At 37.1% G+C, this 22544-nt stretch overlaps 1 protein-coding gene across 1 annotated transcript; it reads right to left on the bottom strand.

Annotated features, from left to right (window-relative positions):
• Window positions 1-13284: 13284 nt before the first annotated feature.
• On the bottom strand, window positions 13285-21690 carry LOC134661100 (rab-like protein 6). Its single transcript, XM_063517042.1, has 11 exons — window positions 21364-21690; window positions 21069-21223; window positions 20115-20302; window positions 19451-19597; window positions 18162-18336; window positions 17823-17981; window positions 16271-16413; window positions 15493-15627; window positions 14626-14861; window positions 13664-13704; window positions 13285-13572 (listed from the first exon to the last, which is right to left on the bottom strand). Exons 1-11 carry the CDS (start codon window positions 21473-21475, stop codon window positions 13384-13386), a joined length of 1680 nt encoding a protein of 559 aa, XP_063373112.1. The 5' UTR covers window positions 21476-21690; the 3' UTR covers window positions 13285-13383.
• Window positions 21691-22544: the final 854 nt, after the last annotated feature.

Raw genomic sequence — 22544 nt, 5'->3', positions numbered from 1 at the left:
GATGTAGTTAATTCTAAGTACTGCCATTACACCAGAGGGCCTACCGCGAACCACGTTCGACGTGTTGCCTCTCTGTCGCACTTGTAAATTCGTACGAAAGTGTGACAGGGAGGCAACACGTCGAAAGCGGTTCGCGGTAAGACCTCAGTAATGTATCAGTATCACGTTAATGTAGTTTTTTTTTTTTTCGAACAATAAAGGTTGCCTTATATTCTATTTAGCAATACCGTTAAAGGACGCCGAAAATGTTATCCATTCAATATGCAATATTGTAAGATACTTTCCACCCGTGCACAAATAAGTATAATTATCATTTTCTGCACTTTGATTGTATCGCCACTGCAATGTCTGATTAATCACCGCTACGCCGGTTTTGGATGCTGTGATCAAAATTGTGATCACCCGAATCTAAATTTTTAAATGTATTTTTTATTAACATTTTACTCGTTTATGCACATACAATCAATTAATGAAATTGTAATGCTTTGTGTTATTTATTTTACATTCTTAATTTCTATTAGTTATCAATTGTCTTGTAAAATATCGCCTATCAATTAATATTATGTTATCGGGATAAAAGAATCATGAGAATTAATGACATATTACTTAATACGAGATTAATTATACTGAAAATCAATTAATTTGTTTTATATGAAAATAAGCCTTGTTTTATAAGAAGATAGCCAGTGCGGTATTTCCTTTTTATTGTCTTTTTCTACTCCAGCACTTAAATGTGTCAATTAAATGACTGACAGTGATATCTAAAGCAATGTCATTTGAATGCTTGGTCTATAGGCTCATAAGATGACTGCTAGCAGTCATCTTATGAGTATAATACAACTGCTTTATTTTTTTTAAAGATACAAGTTCCGATCATCTTGATTGAAAGAGGTATGTTTTCATTTACAATAATAACTCTTTTTTTTTTTAAATAATAACTCAATTTTTTTTAAATAATAACTCTTTTTTTTTTAATAATAACTCTTTTTTTTTTAATAATAACTCTTTTTTTTTTAATAATAACTCTTTTTTTTTAATAATAACAATTTTTTTTTTTTTTTTTTTTTTTGCTGCAGCTGTCATAGAAAAAGTAATGTATGCAACAGCTCATAATTGGTTCTTAAAATTCTCGGGTCTTTTTTTACAAAACTCGACTACGTCTCGTTTTGTAACTTCGACCCTTGAATTTTAAGAACCCTTATTATATCACTGTTGCATAAACTACTATTATCGTACCTAGTAAAATTCGTAGCTTTTTTTGGTCTACTAATAGGTACTCAATATAACATATAACGACAGTTACGTCCGTATGGCAATGTATAGTCTACGCCTTTTTTACATTTCCACACGCAGGTCCTCACAGGACACTTATTTTATTTCCTATCTACTTTTGTTACATTTCTACTTGTCTGGTTTCTTGGATATGCTACATACTAAATAGGCGTTAAATATTGTGCGACTTCATACATACATCTTTATTATTAAAATGATACAAATATGTCGGTTTATGAAAAGTGTAACGTTTTTTTACCAACTGGTCTTGTCTGCGAGTAATAAGTAGGTGCACAGAGGAAAGCAGTGAATTAGTGAATCTTAACGTTGTAGCAATAAGAAACCACGTATTTTTGTACCGCGGTCTCGTTTGTTAAATAAAAACGACCTAGTAAAATTAGTTTACTTAGACTTAGGATCTCGGCATAGTTAAGCGGGCATTCTGCTTTTACTCATTTCAATTTATACATTATCCGTTACGCTTGTGGTATCTCATAAAAAACCGGAAAAATATAATATACTTTACTTACACATACATTGTTTTCATGAAAATAGTCTTCACAAAGGTTTTACGGGCATATTTGTGGTGGTTAAAACTACGTGTCATGTCGCCAGATTATTTTCTCGGCCTTATATTCCACCAAGTTGTTACATAACGTAAACGACAAATATTATAATTTATAAATATAAAAGACAAGCTGAAAATAATTCATCAATGAATAATCAGTCGAGGTCGAGAAAGTAAACTACTTAAAACCCCGTTCGAAGAATAAGGACCAGTTGCACCAACCACATTTGACAGACTGATCAACGTCAGCCGGCGCGCCCCGGCGCTTTACTATGAAACTTTCCATACATAAATAAAAATTTAGCGAACTCTTTAACGATACGAACAGTTTGGTGCAACCGACCCTAAGAAAGGCTGCATTTACAAACGGATGCTCACTGCGCGCCAAGATCTTGGTTGCGTTGCGTATGTTTTGTACCTATTTTTATATTTATTTTTATTCACGAAGCAATATGATAATTTTATATTGTATGGGCAAATTATTTAGATGTATTGTTATCGTCGAATGAAAGATCAATTCATAAAGTTTATAATGTAATAATGATGCAAGCCAAGTACAAAGTGCTTTTATAAGTTATATTACGGTACATTGTAAGGTAAGGCGAGGCGCCAGAGCCCACTGGCATCAGGCGCGGGAGTTGCGCTACTGGTAGTATGTAATTTAATTCCGCATATTGTATCATTGTATTTAAAATCCTGACAACCACCAAATATTATTTCCACTACCCACATTAGCCTTATAAATGCCTAATGAGTAACTGAAAAAATATTTTATAATAAATAGTTTTATTAACTTATTACAAAATAAAGAATATTACCTATTATACATAGAATGTATAAAATATAATATTAGGTAAATTTTAATGTTAAATAATCGTGTAGGTACGATAGTACCTATGTATAAAGTTGACTAATATTGTTTACTTGTAAGTTCTGTTATGTAGAGATTTTTGTTTGTAATATTGTTAAACTACTGCGTGGACTTCTTCCCAGGTGGTCCAATTTTTATAACCTAACCAATAAAATATCGATGTGGTTGTACATTTACATTTTGAATAGAATGTACTCTATTTATTGAACTTGTTTTGTTGCAATCCTTGTCCCATCCTTTTACAGTACCTACCTACTTTTATAATGTTGATTTTACCAGACCCCACATGATCCTGTCTTGGAGCTATCGACAACAATATGGCAACCAGTATCTTAACACGTTCGCTGCGTCAACTATCTTAACTCGTAATTAATCATATTTTGCATGTTTACCTTGTTTTATGAAATTTGCATTCCGCAGTGAACGTGTTAAAATAAAAGTATCTGCAACTCCAGCGGCAAGCGGGATAAACAAAATCCCATGTAGACGAAAGTGGACGACTGCCCCAAAAGCACATTTCCAGTATAGATGTAGTCCCCATTTTCCTCTCTGGATATTAACATTAATGAAAATATTTTGACACATTTTGATGTATATCAACCACACGACTGCTGCTATGCCCCTTTGTTTGATTTTGAACAATTTTTTAATTATTATAAGAACAGGGAGCATTTAAAATATTTTCCAAAATGTAAATATCCAGAGAGGAAAATGAGTACCACGTGTGTAATGTACATATTTTTGATTACTTTTTCCGTAACAGAAAAGTTTAGCTGGCCTGTCGTTCTGACCTCCACCGAAGAATAGCTGCCAGACGCCTAGATCCTAATAAGCATAGTATAACTATAGGTATAAATGATACACTTTTCTTTTGAAAACCCACTAATAAATGTATATTTTCACTTTCCTCTTATTGCGGGTATCACGTAATGAACTACTTATCTGAATTAGTATCATAAAACTCATACTTCTAATAACTAAAATGTATCACTTATAAGGCGTAATAAATAAGTTTTTGGCAAAAATTTCATTTTTGGTACAAGCTTTTATCGCTGACTGTACTTTTCTTACGACAGACAATACTCATCGAGACAATTCTAAAAACCCCCAACACAATTAGGTTGCGTTGTTTCATCACAGAGTTCCTATGGCCACCTTCTGTCTCCATCATCAGATCAGCTCGATGGTACCATAATATTGCATTGTCACCCGACTTACATGTGTATGCAAAATTTCAGCTCAATCGGAAACCGGGAAGTGGATCAAATTTAACTTGCAAGATTTGATTACAGACAGACAACGGTCAGGTGAAAGTAAATAAAACCTTGTAAAAATAAACCTTTAGGACCTTCACCACTAATTTGTAGGCATAATATTATATTAAGGTTATTAATGCCTTCAGTTTTATAAAAGAGATGATCTGCAGTAGATATAGCCTAAATGTTTGTTGGACATTGGACAATTAATAAGTCAATATCTTTTGTTTTTGATTTTATTATTTCATAATACACATTCTCAATAACAAAAAATATACATAAAAATCTTTTTATACATAATTTTGCTTTTGCGCTCATACGTTAATACCAAAACCTGAAGCAGTAACATTCTTAAGTAGTAGACTAGACATTACGTTAACACATTCTTATACGATATTCATATAGAATATAATTAGTCAGTAGGTAGTAGAAGTAATTTTTTTATTGAATATTAAATGCTAAGCAGGTAATTTTTAGGGTTCTGTACCCAAGGGTAAAAGCGGGACCCTATTACTGACTCCGCTATCCGTTTGTCTGTCTGTCACCATGCTGTATCTCATGAACCGCGATAGCTAGGCGGTAGAAATTTTCACAGATGATGTATTTCTGTTGCTGCTATTACAACAAATACTAAAAGCAGCATATAATAAATATTTAAGTGGAGCTCACAACAAACGTGATTTATTTTGCCGTTTTTTGCGTAATGGTACGGAACCCTTCGTGCGCGAGTCCGACTCGCACTTGGCCGGTTTTTAATACTTTATTTGCTAAGTTCTTCATTGCGATGTGTTCACACACCTATGATTTTTGCGGGATTCAGTAAAGAACTGGACCTCATTGGGTAAGGGCCCTCAGGGTAATACGTAGACAGATATTTTTACCCTGTTACACCGGTTGTTTTTTTAATTACCGGCAATAGTTTTCGAGATGATTTGATTTGATAGTTATAATATTATATAGGTCATATTGAGCAACAACTACTATAGTTAGGGAGGCGAGGTAGCTAAATGGCGTAACGTAATTCAACGGCGCCGTCGAGACCTATCAAAATCGAAAGATAAAATAATTTCGAAAAGAAAAGCTCGTATGGCAAAAACCATTTTAGCGGTGGGTTTGGCGTGTACGGTTTTTCAAAAATGTTAAAAAAAACAGTTACTTGGGCATTCTCGAGCGCGTCAGATATTCATACTACGTATGCCCCGAGTGCCTCTGATAACAACGGTATACTAATCTGCCGGTTTGCGTGGTGGGGGTAGGCATATAAAGTAGTCAAAAATGCAAAAAAAAAAAATTACTCGAGCGCGTCAGATTTTCGGAAGGGGTGTTAAGTAGGCCCCAAGGAAGCTTCCTTTAAAAAAACTGACGATTTCAGCGTGACGATAAGTTACGATGAATTTTTGAAAATGCAAAAAAAAAAGTTTTTTTGAAATACTCGAGCGCGTCAGATTTTCATAGGGGAGGTTTATCTCGGTATCCTGAAAGCATATTTTTTTAATCTGACAAAAATGTTGGTGTGTTCTCTGAATCTGACCGGGAGTTTGAGTTTTTATGATGCTTCAAGTCAAAAAGTTTTAACTTTGGACAAAAATGTAAAGAGACCTTTTTTGTGTAAAATAAAATTACCTTTTTTGTTTATTTAAACTTTTTTTTTTGTAAAATGTATCGTTCGCGACTTATATGCCGCAACGCGTTCTTAGGAAGACGAAATGGCTCCTCCACACTTCCGGTCATGCGGAAACCGGCAGATTTTGTATTTTTAGTAAGTTTTAGATTATATTCTTAAAAATAAAAAATCGCGCTCGCGAATGCCGGATTAACGTTTTTTTTTACAAGTTCGCGACCCTATAACTCGGCGGCGTCAAGGACTTATCGTCAGATTAGTTAAATTTAGTCTTTAAACACTAAAATCAACCCCCAATATCTTAATCTGACGCGCTCGAGTATTTCAGACTATCCATTTTTTTTTACTAATCTGATCGTCTATCCTAGGCGCGCGTCACTACATATAGAGCTAAATACTTTACAAGGTTGTTCTATTAGGTCTAAGGTATCTCTCATATCTTAAACTGCCACGCTCGAGTATTGCCGAAAATTCCCCTATTCGCCTCCCTAACTACTACTAAAAGTTACTCACAAAATCACATCGCACAAAATAGATTTAGATTTAGATATTTATTCTCATAATATGAAATCGCTGTAGTTTTTTGACTTTTTTGTGACGATGCCTGTAGCTGATTGTAAGTTTGTGTTTACCTGACGAAGCCTGCGTTGCGGATATAAAAGTATGGTCTCTGAATAAATAAAAAATATTACATAGTTAATATGAAATTACATTATAAATTATGCTAAACTAATCTGCATGAATTTATATTATGATCGTCATTAACATTATCATGATATTATTTATTAGATACAAATTAAAAATGTCTTAAAAATAATCAATCTTCTGTCAACAATTTTATCAATTCATGTCAAAACAAAATACGGGAATAACTAAGTACGAGTATCTCTTAATGATCGTTATGTTCTAAATACAATAAATACTAGGTATACATTACTTTGAATATCAATAAATGAGAACATGTCAAATTTACACGATTCAATTTACAATTTCAAATGTCAAAGTCATATACTCATTTACTGAATAAAGTGGATTATCCAATAAAAGGACCCTCAGTAATTGCCAGTAATAAAAAAAAAAACATCCTGTATAGTACTTATAGACATTATTGATAGCGATTGTACTTGTTCGGCTCCTTGTTTACCACCGTTTTATGTATCAAGAAGTTTAAAACAATAATTAAATACGAATGACGATACTTTTATACGTAGATATAGATGCACAATATATAAGAACAAAGTGGTCGTGTTTGTATAACCACTTCATATGATTTATGTACATTAAATACAGTAGAGTCCGGTTATAACGACGCCCAAGGGACCGCTGATATTACTACTACTAACCGGACGTCGTACAAAACGAACTGCCAATTTTAATATATTTTTTTAATCAAAATAATTACGTCATTTTGTATTTATTAATACTTATGCGACAATGAAAGAAAAAAAATCATATCCTTTAAAATATTTATTTACGTTACTATTACACGTTAGTAGTACACGTTGTCTTAAATGGAGAGACTTGTGTGTTTAGAAGAAGCCACTTTTCAAGGTAGGCGTAGTCAACTCACTCGTCATCCCGCAAATTACTCGAATCCCGTAAACTAAAAAGTCGTAATTCTTGGGGATCTAATCCAACTAATGTTGTTTTATCACACAGTTCCTATGGCCATCTCCTGTGTCCATAGATCAGCTCGAAGGTACCTACCAAAATATTGCATTGTACCTAAGTTTAAGCTCAATTGAATAATGGGAATTGGGTTTTATTTAGTTTGCAAGATTACGAAAAGTCACATGACTATTTCATCTTGCTGCGTATAGGCAAAAGGGGGAGGGGAGTTAGGTGCGCGGGACGGAGTAAGCTTCTTACCAACTATTTATTTGTAAAAACTACGTCGCTCGTCGTTGTAACCGGACTTGACGGACGGATTTTGAGTCAATTTCCGTCGTTAAAGGCGATCGGTCGTTATAAGCGGAGTCGTAATAAACGGTTGTACTTTCATAGTAGCTCATACTAAAACCAAACAAGTGCCTATACTTACGTCGCTATAAGCGGTTGGTTGTTATATGCGAAGTCGTACTAATCGGACTCTACTGTACAAGAATTGGACAAAAACGCGATTAATTTTAGTACGAGTACTTACATTTATAGACCAATAGTGATGGGCACAACTTACTCGTAGGTTTTTTTGTATTTGGGGAATTAGATGTACTTACCAATAATTATGTATAAAACGAGAATCAGATCTTCTAGTGGATCATAGGTGCATCGCCATACATAGTTATGTGATAGTATAATAAATAATAATAACCTAAAATACGTATATCTGTTCAAAGAGTTCAAAAACGTATATTACTAATATTATTATAAATTATATAAATAATTATGTTACAGTACGATCACCCGTACTGTACATATAATTTAATTAATTATATTGCGATATTTTTAAAATATATTGAATCAGTCATTGATATAATATGTTGAACTACCTATGAATGTTGCATTAAGTACAGTAACTAAGTAACTTATGTGAGTTTAAATGAAGATATCAAAACATTATTTTAGGTTGTAAGCTATGCTCACGCTATGCAACAATAAATAGTAATATAATATAATTACAAATACAAATAACTATATTATCATTCATATTTTGGCGCAATTCCAACAATGTCGATGACTCGTATGCACGTGTTGTCCATCATAAGCAAAGAGTTAAACTTTGTAAAAGAGTTATAGTCTAAAGATCGGTTTTCCTAGGATAGCGGTGCCGTCATATAGCGGCCGTCTCCATACTAAATAATACGGCTAAATATGGATGTCGTAGTATTTGTATGGAGACGGCCGCGATATGACGGCACCGCTATCGGAGGAAACCAAAGCTTAAGGCGACAGTAGAGGTGGGTAAATTTTCAGATTCTGTCAATATACCCCATTTCACACACAAGCGCACTTCACGCACACTACCTCACTTTACTGGGACAGGTCATTGACCGATCAAGTTTTTTTTAAGATAGCGTTTTGAGTTTAGTGATAACCACTGACCTCTTTTGAGGAACAGAAACTGTAAAAACGTTCCATTGAAAGAAGAAAGAGAAACAATACATTAAATCTTGCTCTCCTTGTCTGTTCATGTCACACGTGACGTATTTAAATTCTAATTTAATTCATTTGATTGTTAACTATTTTCTGCATATTACGGCTTTGTCGAGATACGCGTTTTGTAAAGTTAAACCGAATAAACCCAGATGTCATTAAGTCACATGTAAAATGTTATTTACTACTCTATACGGTTATTCATAAGGCGAAAAATCAATTCAATTAGAAATTTAAATAAATAAAGTTTCGGCAGGGTGGAAATTTAATTAAGGCGGACAAAATAAAATTTAATAATATATGTCGGCTGATGTACCCCTAAGATCTTTACAGATTTACTTGTACGAGTATCGTATATTCACTATTTATTTTGCTATTAAATTTATAAAATTAAAATAAATAATTAAATATTATACTGGCATTCCACCGCTATTATTTCAGTGCTGAACTGATTATCTTCGATCGTAGCCTTGATGATGTAGTTGTACTTACACTTACGGCGGTAGGAGCGGCAATGAACCCCGCGCAGCGTAGAACGAGAGGTGCGTTGGGATAAGTGCATATACATATAATTCTTCGTGCGTATATCTGTCTGTCCGTCCGTCTGTCACAGTCTATTTTCTCCGAAACTACTGGACCAATTCAGTTGAAATTTGGCACACATATGTAAATTTGGCACACAAATGTAAATTTGTGACCCAAAGATGGACGTGTAACGTAAATAAAATTTATTTTAGATAATTTGAAATACGGCAGCCATTTTGGGGGGGGGGGGGTAAATGAAAAAAATAAAAAATAATGTTTTTTAAACTATATAGTGTTACATATCAAATAAAAGAGCTCATTGTAAGAATATCAAATATTTTTTTTTTATAATTTTAGGATTAATAGTTCAGCAGTTATTCATGAAAATAGGCAAAAAACGATCATTCTCCGCCCACCTTCTCCGAAACTACTGGATCTAACATTTTGAAAAAAATACACAAAGTAGTTCTTTACCTATATATGTCAGGAAAATCTATAAGAAATGTGCAGTCAAGCGTGAGACGGACTTAATATACGGAACCCTTGGAATGCGAGTCCGACTCGCACTTGTTTTTGTTTAGCTCTTATTAGGTTTAAGGAGTTTTATGAGTGAAAAAAGAAGTTTTTTGTTTTATGTGACCGCGTTATTGCCGATCGATTGAGTTTTAAACCATAATTAGACAAAAAAACTTGTTTTTCACCCATGAATGTAGATCCCCATGACACTTCTTCCAAGTCGCCTTTGGATAGGCTTAATTTTAAAAATAATTGAAATAATGTTCTATATCATACTTGCAAAAAAAATCTAAAAATAATTTACGTGACCAATGCTTATTATTAGTAAATATCTTATAATTTAATATCTGATATATCACACGATACAAAAAATGGCCGCAAAGTTAAAAGTTCATTTATTTACGTTACTAGTCCATCTTTGGATCACCGACTCTTTGTCATATGTGACAAATGTGTACCAAATTTCAATTGAATTAGTCTATTAGGGGCAGACACACGAGTGATCTTAAAAGGGATTTTTTTCTTGAATGATTTGTATGCACTTACCCCAACGCACCTCACGTTCCACGCGGCGCAGCGTAATCAGTAAGTACCTAATAATTAGTGTCCGACCGAAACACAAATTTCTGTATATATAAATATTGTTGTCCTACTTGCTCCCCAACTTTTGGTCTTTGTCACATAGTTTAGTTTCATAATACGAAGTACTATTTCGTATGTTTCGGCCCGGCCGAATGATTCGGCCGTTTGTTGGCCGAAACCGAAACTACGGCCGAAACATGATTTTATGGCCGAAACTGGCCGAAACCGAAACCGAAACCGAATCTTCGGTCAGACACTACTAATAATCACAATGGTCTTAAGTATCACAGACCCTACTGTCGCTTAAGTCCTTTATGGCAATCTCTGCCTATTAGAACTTATAAAAAAAAAAGAAACCGAGCAATTATATCCAACTACCGAACCTGCTTACAAATTTTCTCGAGATATTTGAGAAATGTGATATGCAAAGGAGAACATTCGAACAAACGAAAGTATTTTTGCCCAAGCTGAAACGGAGACCTTCGCCTACGCTCGGTCAGTGATGGTTTAGGTACAGTCAGCTGCAGGTCACCCCTGCATAGAAGATTGTATGCAGGGGTGGTACCTTTTCTCTGCAGCTGACTGTACACCTATAAAAAATAGTTGTACCTGCTGCAATTTTATACCGGTACCGTACTTTATATTTCAACAGGTATAGTACCTTCAAAACGAAGCGGTATTGATAAATAATAACGTTACCGTACCGCCTATAAATAATAATAATAATTCAGCCTATATACAGGGTGGTCCAAACCTTGACGTCCAATAATTTTTTTTAGATTCCTCACGTCGTGGGCTATCAGAATATACCCCATGTATGTTAGCCGATTTTTCGTAGTTATCGAGTTATGATTTTTTTTTACTTTTAACTTTTCTTATGAAATTCCGGGGTTCCCATACAGAGTGGCTAAAAAATAACTGCATTTCCGTTGCCAGGGAGGTTTTGGGATTATACTGAGCAACTTTTACAATGGGGCCAACCCCGAAACCGCGAAAAAAAAATTACCCTTCCATAGAAAATGGACTAGCCAAAATGTATAAAAAACCAATTTTTTTTTCGCGATTTCGGGGTTGGTCCCATAATAAAAGTTGCTCAGTATAATCCCAACACCTCCCTGGCAACGGAATGCAGTTATTTTTCAGCCACTCTGTATGGGAACCCCGGAATTTCATAGGAAAAGTTAAAAGCTTAAAAAATCATAACTTGAAAACTACGAAAAATCGGCTAACATACATATGGGGTACATTCTGATAGCCCACGATTTTAGGACGTCAAGGTTTGGACCACCCTGTATAGACAATAATCTCAACGCTAGCCCAATGCGCATTGGGGACTTCACACACAGCTTTGAATTTCTTCGCAGATGTATCCACTACGAGTATGCAGGTTTCCTCACGATGTTTCCTCCTTCACCGAAAAGCTAGTGGTAAATATCAAATGATATTTCGTACATAAGTTCCGAAGAACTCATTGGTACGAGCCAGGATACCAATGAGTTTTTCCTTACCGCTTATACCGTAAAGAAATAATGCAGTCTCTGCTTTGCACGATTATTGTGTGGACATAATTCTTATAATCACCGAAACATACATAAACGCACAGAATGTCATTGAAATAAAACATTGTTTTTTATAGTAAATTTATATAACATTCGATTTATACACATAACAATAAGCAGGCCGGGCCGCAGCGATATTGGCCTGTAAGCTTCATCTCGGTCTCCAAATCCGCAAAACTTGCTGGTACTAAATGCTGGTCTTGCCGTTATTAATTATCTTGATTCTTGAAGATTATCAGAACAGCACGTTACGTAATCGCATACATAGACGGAACGAACGTCAACAAAGTAGGTGTAGACACTGCAAGCCTTTAGGTATTAAACGAATTACGCTTCGTATTAATAGATGAGTAATATTTAAATGAACATATAATATTCTCTAACATAAATACAAGATTACAATTAATTGACATCAAAAGTCATTGACGTACAGAAGTCATATACATTTTTATAATGACGCAAAATTGATACCAGCATAATGAAAATCAATCCCAATCAGTAAAAGGAGTCTTTAAACTTTTTTCATTTTAAGCGGGTTTTGAAGGAACAAGTTACTTAAATTCGATTGTAATCGTATTGTTTTAGGATAATTTACTGCTGTTTTCGACCGTTACGATCCGTAAATAACAACAACTCACATTTAAAGTTTGACTCGAGCTCGACGTGATTATATTTATTTACCCTATTTTATGAAATACAATTTATCTACTGGTATACATTTTCGTATGCGTATATGATGAAATGTCTATAATAATGTCAAAAACGAGCTACGACGAAGTACACGTCTGCTTTGATGCAAGGCCAACGGCCATCTGACTCGAAGAAGAGTTTTGAGTGATGTCGTCAATGTATGGAAATTTTACGAAAGTTTACATTTGGGATTGAATTTCTGTGTTGTATTTGTGAGTAAAAATATAAGTAGATAATAATTTGGTAGTTTAGTAATCTAGCCTTCAAAATCCCACAACAACTCAATTACTGTCAAAGACAAAACTGTAATGCGTCTTGCTCAAACGGAACTCCATATTTTGATTTTTGGACACTTTTAGTGTTGATTTGTAGAGAATTACAGCAAATAAAAAATATTATGGCGTGAAGCGCCGGTACACGGCTTCTTCGTGAACAGATTTACGTATAATTTAATGCAGTTATTAATCATTCATTGAACAAATTGATTGCACAAAGTGAGGTCTAAATCGAAAACGTCATATACCGTCCCCTTAAGGAAAAATCGTGTATCCAGTGTGTGTGCTCGAAAATTGAAGTAGGTGACGCTGTGCGGCGCCATGTTTGTGTGGCGACTCGACGGGCGGGATCGATTGCCAAACATCAACTTTTGACAACCCTATTCTCATAACATATTAAAGTTGTGCACTTCGGAAAGACTCCAAAATAATGTAGGATACTTCTACATGTGTTTCTTCAATTTATGCGCACATTTTGTCTCAACATGCCACTGTTGTTCGTTGTAATAAACTGTCCTTACAAGTGTAAAGCAAGAATCAGAGTGAACGTGTAACTCATAGAGAGTCGTACTCGCCGTCCTCGTAGAAGCCGTCGACCGGTGTGGGGTCCAGTAGGGCCGCCTGTGGATTTGCTGTCTTCTTTTCGCTCTTAGATTTTTTGTGCTTCTTTCTCTCTTTCTTCTCCGTTTTCTCAGAGTAGTCGCCTTTGTCTTTAGACTTTTTCTTTTTGTGTTTTTTCTCAGTCTGAAATGGCACAAGTCACAGGAGTAAAATGGCAATTGTACTTCTATCAATGTAATTGTGTAATTATCGAGTTTGATAATAACTCACTCACCTTGACCTCCGTTTCTTTACCAACGTCGGGATCTTCCCCTCCTGAAAATAATGCAATATAATATGATTATGATATACAATAAATCCATACCAATAACTGTGCAAGATCGTACAACCTTTTTGTATAAATTTACCTTTTTTTATGTTTATGGTTTTGATACTTTTTGTCTATTTATTATTTGTCAGAATACATTTTGTTTTCTCCTTACCAGTGCCTATTATTATACAGTCGTTTATAAAAATAACGATAAGAAGTGACTCTACGTGAAGTGACGTATCCTAAATCAATTACGCCTTTATATATGACACCGTAAGATTGTGAACCCGTTAGTTTATAATCTAACGTAGGTTAGGTTATGTTAGATTATAATCTCCCTACCGTCAGTTTATAATGTAACTAGCGAGATTATAATATGACCAGTGTTTACAATTTTACGGTGATATATACACCGTGTTTTTTTTTATTTCCGTTGATTTAAGCTCAGGAATGCACCCTTGAAATTAAGTAACTTTCTCAAAGACACCGATATTCTAATTAACTCCATTTCGGAGATAATCAATAATTTATTTTTTTGCTATAAGGCCTCTACAAGCGTGTACACTTGCCTTAGGGCCGGTTTACATATTGATTAGTTTAGAATGAGTTCATACATTTGCTACTAAACTTAAGTACAATCTCGGTCGATCGATGTTCGAAATGACATTGATATGTCACAGATTTCAATTGTTTGGTTGAGTTAAATGTAAAGCCCGTGTTACAACAACGCTATATGCTACATTTAATTAGTTTTTAAACATAATTTTTTTTTGTAAAAAAGCAAACAATTTTTTTTTTTAAATGAACTATGCCGTTTAGTTCTCTTAAACGTACTTAACCATACCCCGAAGTTAACGGAATTCAATAAAAACACGGTGTATATTGATTATTCCCACACTAGAACCCTCACACAAAAGTACACTAACCTTCCGGCGACCGCCTCGCGCTGGCATCGCCGGCCCAAAGCGGGAACTCGCTCTCCATAGAGCGCTCGTCACCTTCGGGCGGCGAGTACTCCACGTTCAGTTGCGTGAACCGCTCCTCCAGGGGCTCGGGCAACGGCTTAACCTGCTCGGAGGCTAGCTCTTGGATCATCGCGGCGTAGTCGATGTCCACGTCGTCTTGTTCAATGGTCACCTTTGGGTTCGTCGTTTCATCATCACTAAAAAAAATGTAAAGATAAGATAAGATAAAATAAAGATAAAAGATAGTTTATTCAAGTAGGCATAATTACAATGCGCTTATGAACGTCAAATAAAGCTAGGTAGACCGGCTCCAACCCTACACCTCTGCCCCGAGAAGATTTAAATCCCCCCTCAATGTGCCGGTGTTATACATAGCATATTCCTATACTAGAACAATTTCAAATAATAGATCCAGAGATATATTGGAGCGGCCCAGGTGCTCACAAATATCTGAACACGCTTAGGCGTCACGACAAGGCGCTGAGTGCGTATATCTGATGGCGACTGTACAACCGGTAAAAAGTAGGTAACATTCCATACATCTGTGAAGCGGCCCTGTAAAATATATAGGTGAACCAGGATCTATTGAGGGTGCGCCATGTTGCGGAATTTCACTGGAACTAATTTTTTCATACTACACTGAATTGTCACCCTATACATGAGAATAACAGCGCCCTCTTGACAATTATCATATATTACTGGTCAGGCTATACTTCAATTGTTTCGCTGTCGCTTTAAACCCTTAGTTTCCAAGCACTTGAAAATGTCAAAAACGCCGTAAATATGTACCCTGTTGTGTGAAGCTTGCTAAGAATGGTAAGAGCTCACCTGTCGCTCTCATAGGTGAGTTCCTGATTGGACGCAGGCGCGAGATCATCCAGGAAGCTGCTGTCCAGCGCGCCCGCGTAGAACTCGTCCAGGGTACCCGACGGGGACTTGGCACCGGAGCGTGTGCTCTGCTCGCTGCCGATAATAAACACGGTATCATCTTGGGTCGTCCCATTCGTTTTTCGTCAAGTTCTTAAATTAGTCCTATTCTGCTTTCGTCACTCATTCTACATTGAAAGCCACCGACGATTGTGACGAATGTAGAATGAGTGACGAAAGCAGAATAGGACTAATTTAAGAACTTGACGAAAAACGAATTGGACGACCCAAGATGATACCATAAACACAACATTACTGAAATATTACTAATTATAAATCAGTTAGGAAGGATACAATGGGTCATTTTATTTCCATTCCGTTACCATTTTTCATAAACTTTATGTGACGGTAGGTAACAAAAGGAAAGGAACGAAAGATGTATTGAAATTTTTGGATTATGAGTATCAAAAGAGCTTATTCTGAGTAGAAATAATATAGTGTGAAAAAATTATACCTAGTTTATATCTAGACCGCCGAACTTTAAACCGCGTTTAAAAACTGCATGGAATTTGCTTTTCACTACTTACTTTTATAAATCAAATTGTGTAAAAATGTTTTTTTTTACAATGTCAAGGTCGAGAGAGGAAAATGGGGGGGGGGGGAAGGGCTACACTTGCATGGAGAAGCGGTAGTCCAATATCCTCTTAAAGAGTTAACAATACGTGTTACATTTACTCACCTCGCTGGGAGGTTAAGTCTCGAGGGCGCATAGTTCGTGCTGACAGTTGGCCGCGTTTTCATCAGCTCCGGACTCACGTACTGGGTCTGCGACGGCGGCCCGTGCTGTGCTTTGATGCCCAACGGGTTCAGGGACTGCGCTAACTTTAACATGAAAAGTAACTTTAAGTTAAGATTAAATATTCAAACTAGGCCCTAGAGTGAGGTCTGATCTACAAGTCATACGGCGAGGAACAAAATATAACATTCGTTTTAAATAAGAACAGTTATTTATGAGATCTATTGTGTGATACAAGTTTAGAAAGTAACCAATTTCAAACGATTGTCCAGCGAACGCGGGTGGTTTACGACGACTCGAGTTAGGAGTTGTGTTTCTGAACATATATCACACATTCTACAAATTATGAGACGAAATATGTAAAATTAATCTGAAAAAGTATACATATACTATTTTTCATCAACACATGTTACATATGTTCAGCACACCTACTTTTTTATACGCGTGCTGGAAAGAGGTGCTGTTGGTATCTATGTGGATCCATATAAGTAGGTAAAGAAGCACTTTCAAGATCCAAACACGATGCTGGGCGAACGCTCGTTGCTGGGCCGCGCCGTGGCTCTGACGGGCTTGTTGTAGACGTTGTAGTGTACTGACCAGCGGGTTGACGGCGGGCGGCACGATGGGCTCGCCGGCGCTAAGCACGATGCTGGGCGAATGCTCGTTGCTGGGCCGCGCCGTGGCACTGACGGGCTTGTTGTAGACGTTGTAGTGTACTGACCAGCGGGTTGACGGCGGGCGGCACGATGGGCTCGCCGGCGCTAAGCACGATGCTGGGCGAATGCTCGTTGCTGGGCCGCGCCGTGGCACTGACGGGCTTGTTGTAGACGTTGTAGTGTACTGACCAGCGGGTTGACGGCGGGCGGCACGATGGGCTCGCCGGCGCTAAGCACGATGCTGGGCGAATGCTCGTTGCTGGGCCGCGCCGTGGCACTGACGGGCTTGTTGTAGACGTTGTAATGTACTGACCAGCGGGTTGACGGCGGGCGGCACGATGGGCTCGCCGGCGCTAAGCACGATGCTGGGCGAATGCTCGTTGCTGGGCCGCGCCGTGGCACTGACGGGCTTGTTGTAGACGTTGTAGTGTACTGACCAGCGGGTTGACGGCGGGCGGCACGATGGGCTTGCCGGCGCTAAGCACGATGCTGGGCGAACGCTCGTTGCTGGGCCGCGCCGTGGCTCTGACGGGCTTGTTTGCAAATGTTGCAGACGTTGTAGTGTACTGACCAGCGGGTTGACGGCGGGCGGCACGATGGGCTTGCCGGCGCTAAGCACGATGCTGGGCGAACGCTCGTTGCTGGGCCGCGCCGTGGCTCTGACGGGCTTGTTTGCAAATGTTGCAGACGTTGTAGTGTACTGACCAGCGGGTTGACGGCGGGCGGCACGATGGGCTTGCCGGCGCTAAGCACGATGCTGGGCGAACGCTCGTTGCTGGGCCGCGCCGTGGCTCTGACGGGCTTGTTTGCAAATGTTGCAGACGTTGTAATGTACTGACCAGCGGGTTGACGGCGGGCGGCACGATGGGCTTGCCGGCGCCCAGCACGATGCTCGGCGAGCGCTCGTTGCTCGGCCGCGGCTCGGGCGCGCCCTGGCTCTGACGGCGCTTGTTGGCGAGCCGGTCCAGGAATAGATTGTAGTGGGACTCCTCCGAATTCTGAAAATACAGGCAGCTACAGTTTTACGATAAACATGAGGAGGAGTATGTACACTATGTACGAGTATTAATGTAATAAATATATAACGACTAAAATTCGTTATATATTTATTGCAATGAATTTCCCGTGTCAGGGAGCCGGAAAAACAATACACAGCTTATGTGTAATATACGGCTTACTTGGAAGTCGTCCAGCTCCTTCTCCGTCTCCTCCACGTCCTTCTGGTTCCTCTGCAGCTGCTCGAGCAGGCTGGTCCGCTGCAGCCGCAGGAACGGCACGCTCAGGAACTTGTGCAGCAAGCGCAGCCCGAAGCCGTTCCTCATGGAGGACTCCGCGTACCGTACTGCTGCCGTCCTGGTAAGTTTAAGCGTCTTTAACCCTTCGTATGGTGGCCCGTATTTGGTCCAAGCCGTTTGTACGTTGAATGACATTTCAACAATTTGTCGAAAGCGGCACGTGGAAGTTATGGTTCATAAAATCATAACATAATTTAAGAACTTTACTATCAAAAATAATTTACATAATTCGCATACCCGTATACAGTATTTTGTACATCTTACGACTTAGGAAGTTTAATCTTAAGGGATACCCTAAGACTAAACTTCCTAAGTAAGAAATGAATCCTATCACTTTGAAATAAAGATAAAAATCATTGTATGAAATATGTATATTATCTCTGCCTCTTATAAACGCGAGAGCTTATAGTTAGTATTTAGTTTCTGGGTTCTCGTACAATAATTTAATATCTTATTATATTTATCTTTGTTATATGAGAAATAATGAATACAGCTTCAATACTGCTTGAAGTTTGGCAGCGGCGGAAGTATGCCTCTCCTCTAATGTCAAAGTTACAGATCCTATTAACTCTCATAGGTGAGTTCTATAAACAGATTCCATACATTTATGTGTGTCTGTTTGAACCTAGTTTATTATATTTAACTTTATTATAATATAAAAACCTAGAGCCTTATAACTGCTTATCACAAAATATTGGTTCTGCCATGTATGTATTACGAAATTCAGTGAGATACACTAGTAGAGTAAAACACTATCCTTGTATCGTGACATTTAATCCAGGCGGTGTGTTAAGTAGACAAACCACAGAAGCAACCACAAAACACAACACCCAAAGCATTACTAAGACAAGATTCTAAAATGGCTTTAATCCTTTGGACGGCAAGAACCCTTAAAGTTGTCACATGAGCCTTGAGTTCTTCCCCGTCAAATATTATATGTTCTATCAATATTATATATTGCTATTAATACAATCTAATATGCTTACTTGTGAAAATTATGTTGATGTCTCTATGTGACATGTGTGTATTGCTTGTATTTGAGAGATTTTGCAGTTACAGACTTCAGATTGACGTCCTATAAAACACTCAATAGTACGGTCATAACCTGGTCAGTTTAGCTTATTCGCTTGCTCATCCGCGACAACACACACACAGGGTCAACGACCTCTCACCTGTTCAGCTTAGCCTGCTCGAGCGCCTGCTCGATGTGGTGGGGGTGCACCTGGCGGTGGTGCTGCATGTCGCAGTGGTTTCCGAGCACCACCACGGGCAGGTCGGCGGGCACCCGCGACAACTCCTTCACAACATATTCGAATGTCCTAAGAAATTACAGAACACATATTACATGGTTAGGATGCAAAGGACAAATTCGAAAAATGTTTAGATAAGAAAAAATATTGTAGACTAATTTAGTAGAGAGATTTGGGTTCTACCTAGTCTTTCCTGTGATAAAAAGTATACATGAACTAAATCAAGTATTATTTAATCTGCTTTCATTTAAAAAAAAAAAAAAATACTACTACTACTCTACTATTTGATACTCCACATGTGTATGTGAAATACATATGTAGTTTGAGTGCAATATGCAGTATTTACGAGGTGGGAGTCATTTTCTTGACGTCATTCCGCTGAAGTAGATGGCCGACGCAGCAGCGGGAACAGCAGTTCCCGACAGGGTTCGAGACCCTACACCATGCCTATCAGCAGTGGTACTAAAAGTCGGTAGTGGTTTCTGCTTCAGAGCTATCTCTTTGACCGTTACCCATAAGACTAATATTAAGAAAATATCTTTTTTATCTTAGCATACATAAATATCACATATCAAAATAAATTTACCAAGGTTTGGTGATATCAAGCATCAGTATAACACCAGTTGCATTCTTGTACACATCAAGAAATGTTGCATCCAGTACTGGCGTATCATAACCTTCATCCTGGGCTACCGAAGCTTGGTTCTCTAATTTCAGCCCTAGAGGAGATTTCTTCTTAGTTCTGCCTTTATCTACTACCTCCCACACTTCAACCTAAAATGTTAACAGATGAAAGAACTTACTTAAAATTAAGATTATTAAATAATTGTTTGAATACTATATCAAATATTTTCAATATAGTGCTAATTCTTTATCAAGCAATATCAACTGACTTAGAACTTTAATTATTACTATTATTTATTTATTCATGAACAATATGACAATTGTATTTGAATATAACTACATACTAAGTTCCTTAAATCTAAGAATTATACAATCTAACATGCAGAACAATATCAGTATATAGTACGTCGGATATTGTTCTGCATGTTAAAACAGTCTAAATCAATTACTGCCAACATTACGTAGACAAATTACTAAAGTAGGTCATAAACTCTATAGGGTTTAAATTATGAATAGCCCGCACCCTCACGCGCATGAGAGGAGGCCCAGCAGTGGGACATATATAGGCTGAATTATTATTTATATTATTACACAAAGTACTGTACAGTTTTCACTAGGTATTTTGGAGTGCTTACAAACATCTGTAAATTAATTGTAATGATAGGGTGTTACAGTATTTTAGACCAACCATTTAAAAAATTTAAGGATGCATGCTTACAATATTAGATTAATAATTTTGGCCTAATTAATTACACAAACCATCATTATTCGCTTTGCTTTGAAAGTCTTGAGCCCTTTTAGCATTTTGTTTTATACAATTGCACTTATAATGTCCAATAAAACCCCTGATAAGATAAAAGTGTCAGGCAGGGATATAGTAAAAATCAATATTATCAGAATTAGTCTACATACTTACTTTTACTATGTGATCAGTATTTTTATAGGTCCAATGTATAGGAGCCACCTGAATTTGGTCAGTAGGAACATATTCTTCTATAAAAGGTCCACCTTGCAATCTTTGCAGCAGACAAGATTTGCCCACATTTCGGTCTCCTTTAATCAATATTTTCACTGGAAGCAGGAAGAATAATAATGACTTATCCCAAAATGTACGGAATAATCTGAGATAAATTAAATTACAAATTCTCCAGTTTTCGACGAACTATCTGTGTCATGGTAGCATTTACGACTTAACATGAATCTGTACTTACTGTTAAAGTGAACTCCACGCGAAAACTTCTTTTGTAAAGAGGAGGACATGGGTACTGGAGCAGTGCAGCGTTCATCGTTGCCTTTTGCTAATTTCTTAAGGGCAGAGAACATGTTAAAACTTTCTAACTTACACTGAGAATGTATGCCCAGTATTGTAATTAATTAACAATATTAACAAGACTAATCTTTTGTAAATCCAAACCAGTTGTAAACACTAATTTATAAACTAGTTCATCAATTAAAATAAATTATAAGACTCGTCAACCAGTAAGAAACATTCAATATTGTGAACTAATAAAACAGGCAGAACGAACGTCACAACTCACAAGAAACATGCAAGAAACGAACATGTTGCGTTCCAAATCGTTAATCAGAAAACATACTGACATAATTACTAAAAGCTTTTATTTGTATCATATTGAAAAGGCAAGCGTCATTTTAGTTCAAATGTTATTTATACTAAAAATTGAAAATTTATATATTTTTTGTCAATTATCATATTTTACTTTACGGATTAGGTTGTATGATTTTACAACATTGATTTGGAACACATAACATTCGCCCATCATTTGCCAATACATTTGCTCATTTTGACATCTGAATGACAGCAACTGTTCAGTGTTGCAGCAACAAAAATCCCGCATTCTTGCCTGTATTCTCCATATTCGTTAAAAATGGGCAATTTTGTTTATATAGAAATGAGCAGCAAATTTATAAAATGTAGTCGCAGGGTTATACATGTTATCATCCTTTAGAACATTTTAATTTCGCGCACTTTTCTACCGACACTTGTTGTAAAGTGGGTTAAAATATAAATATACTTGGTCAACCAGATCTTGACAGTAGAAAAAGGCGGCAAATTTGAAAAAAAAAGGCCAAGTGCGAGTCGGACTCGCGCACGGAGGGTTCCGCACCATCAACAAAAAATAGAGCAAAACAAGCAAAAAAAGCGGCCAAGTGCGAGTCGGACTCGCCCATGAAGGGTTCCGTATTTAGGCAATTTATGACGTATAAAAAAAAACTACTTACTAGATCTCGTTCAAACCAATTTTCGGTGGAAGTTTACATGGTAATGTACATCATATATTTTTTTTAGTTTTATTATTCTGTTATTTTAGAAGTTACGGGGGGGGGACACACATTTTACCACTTTGGAAGTGTCTCTCGCGCAAACTATTCA

Source organism: Cydia amplana, chromosome Z (assembly GCF_948474715.1).
Source record: "Cydia amplana chromosome Z, ilCydAmpl1.1, whole genome shotgun sequence".
Classification (NCBI taxonomy): domain Eukaryota; kingdom Metazoa; phylum Arthropoda; class Insecta; order Lepidoptera; family Tortricidae; genus Cydia; species Cydia amplana.
This window is presented reverse-complemented; position numbering and strand designations above follow the sequence as displayed.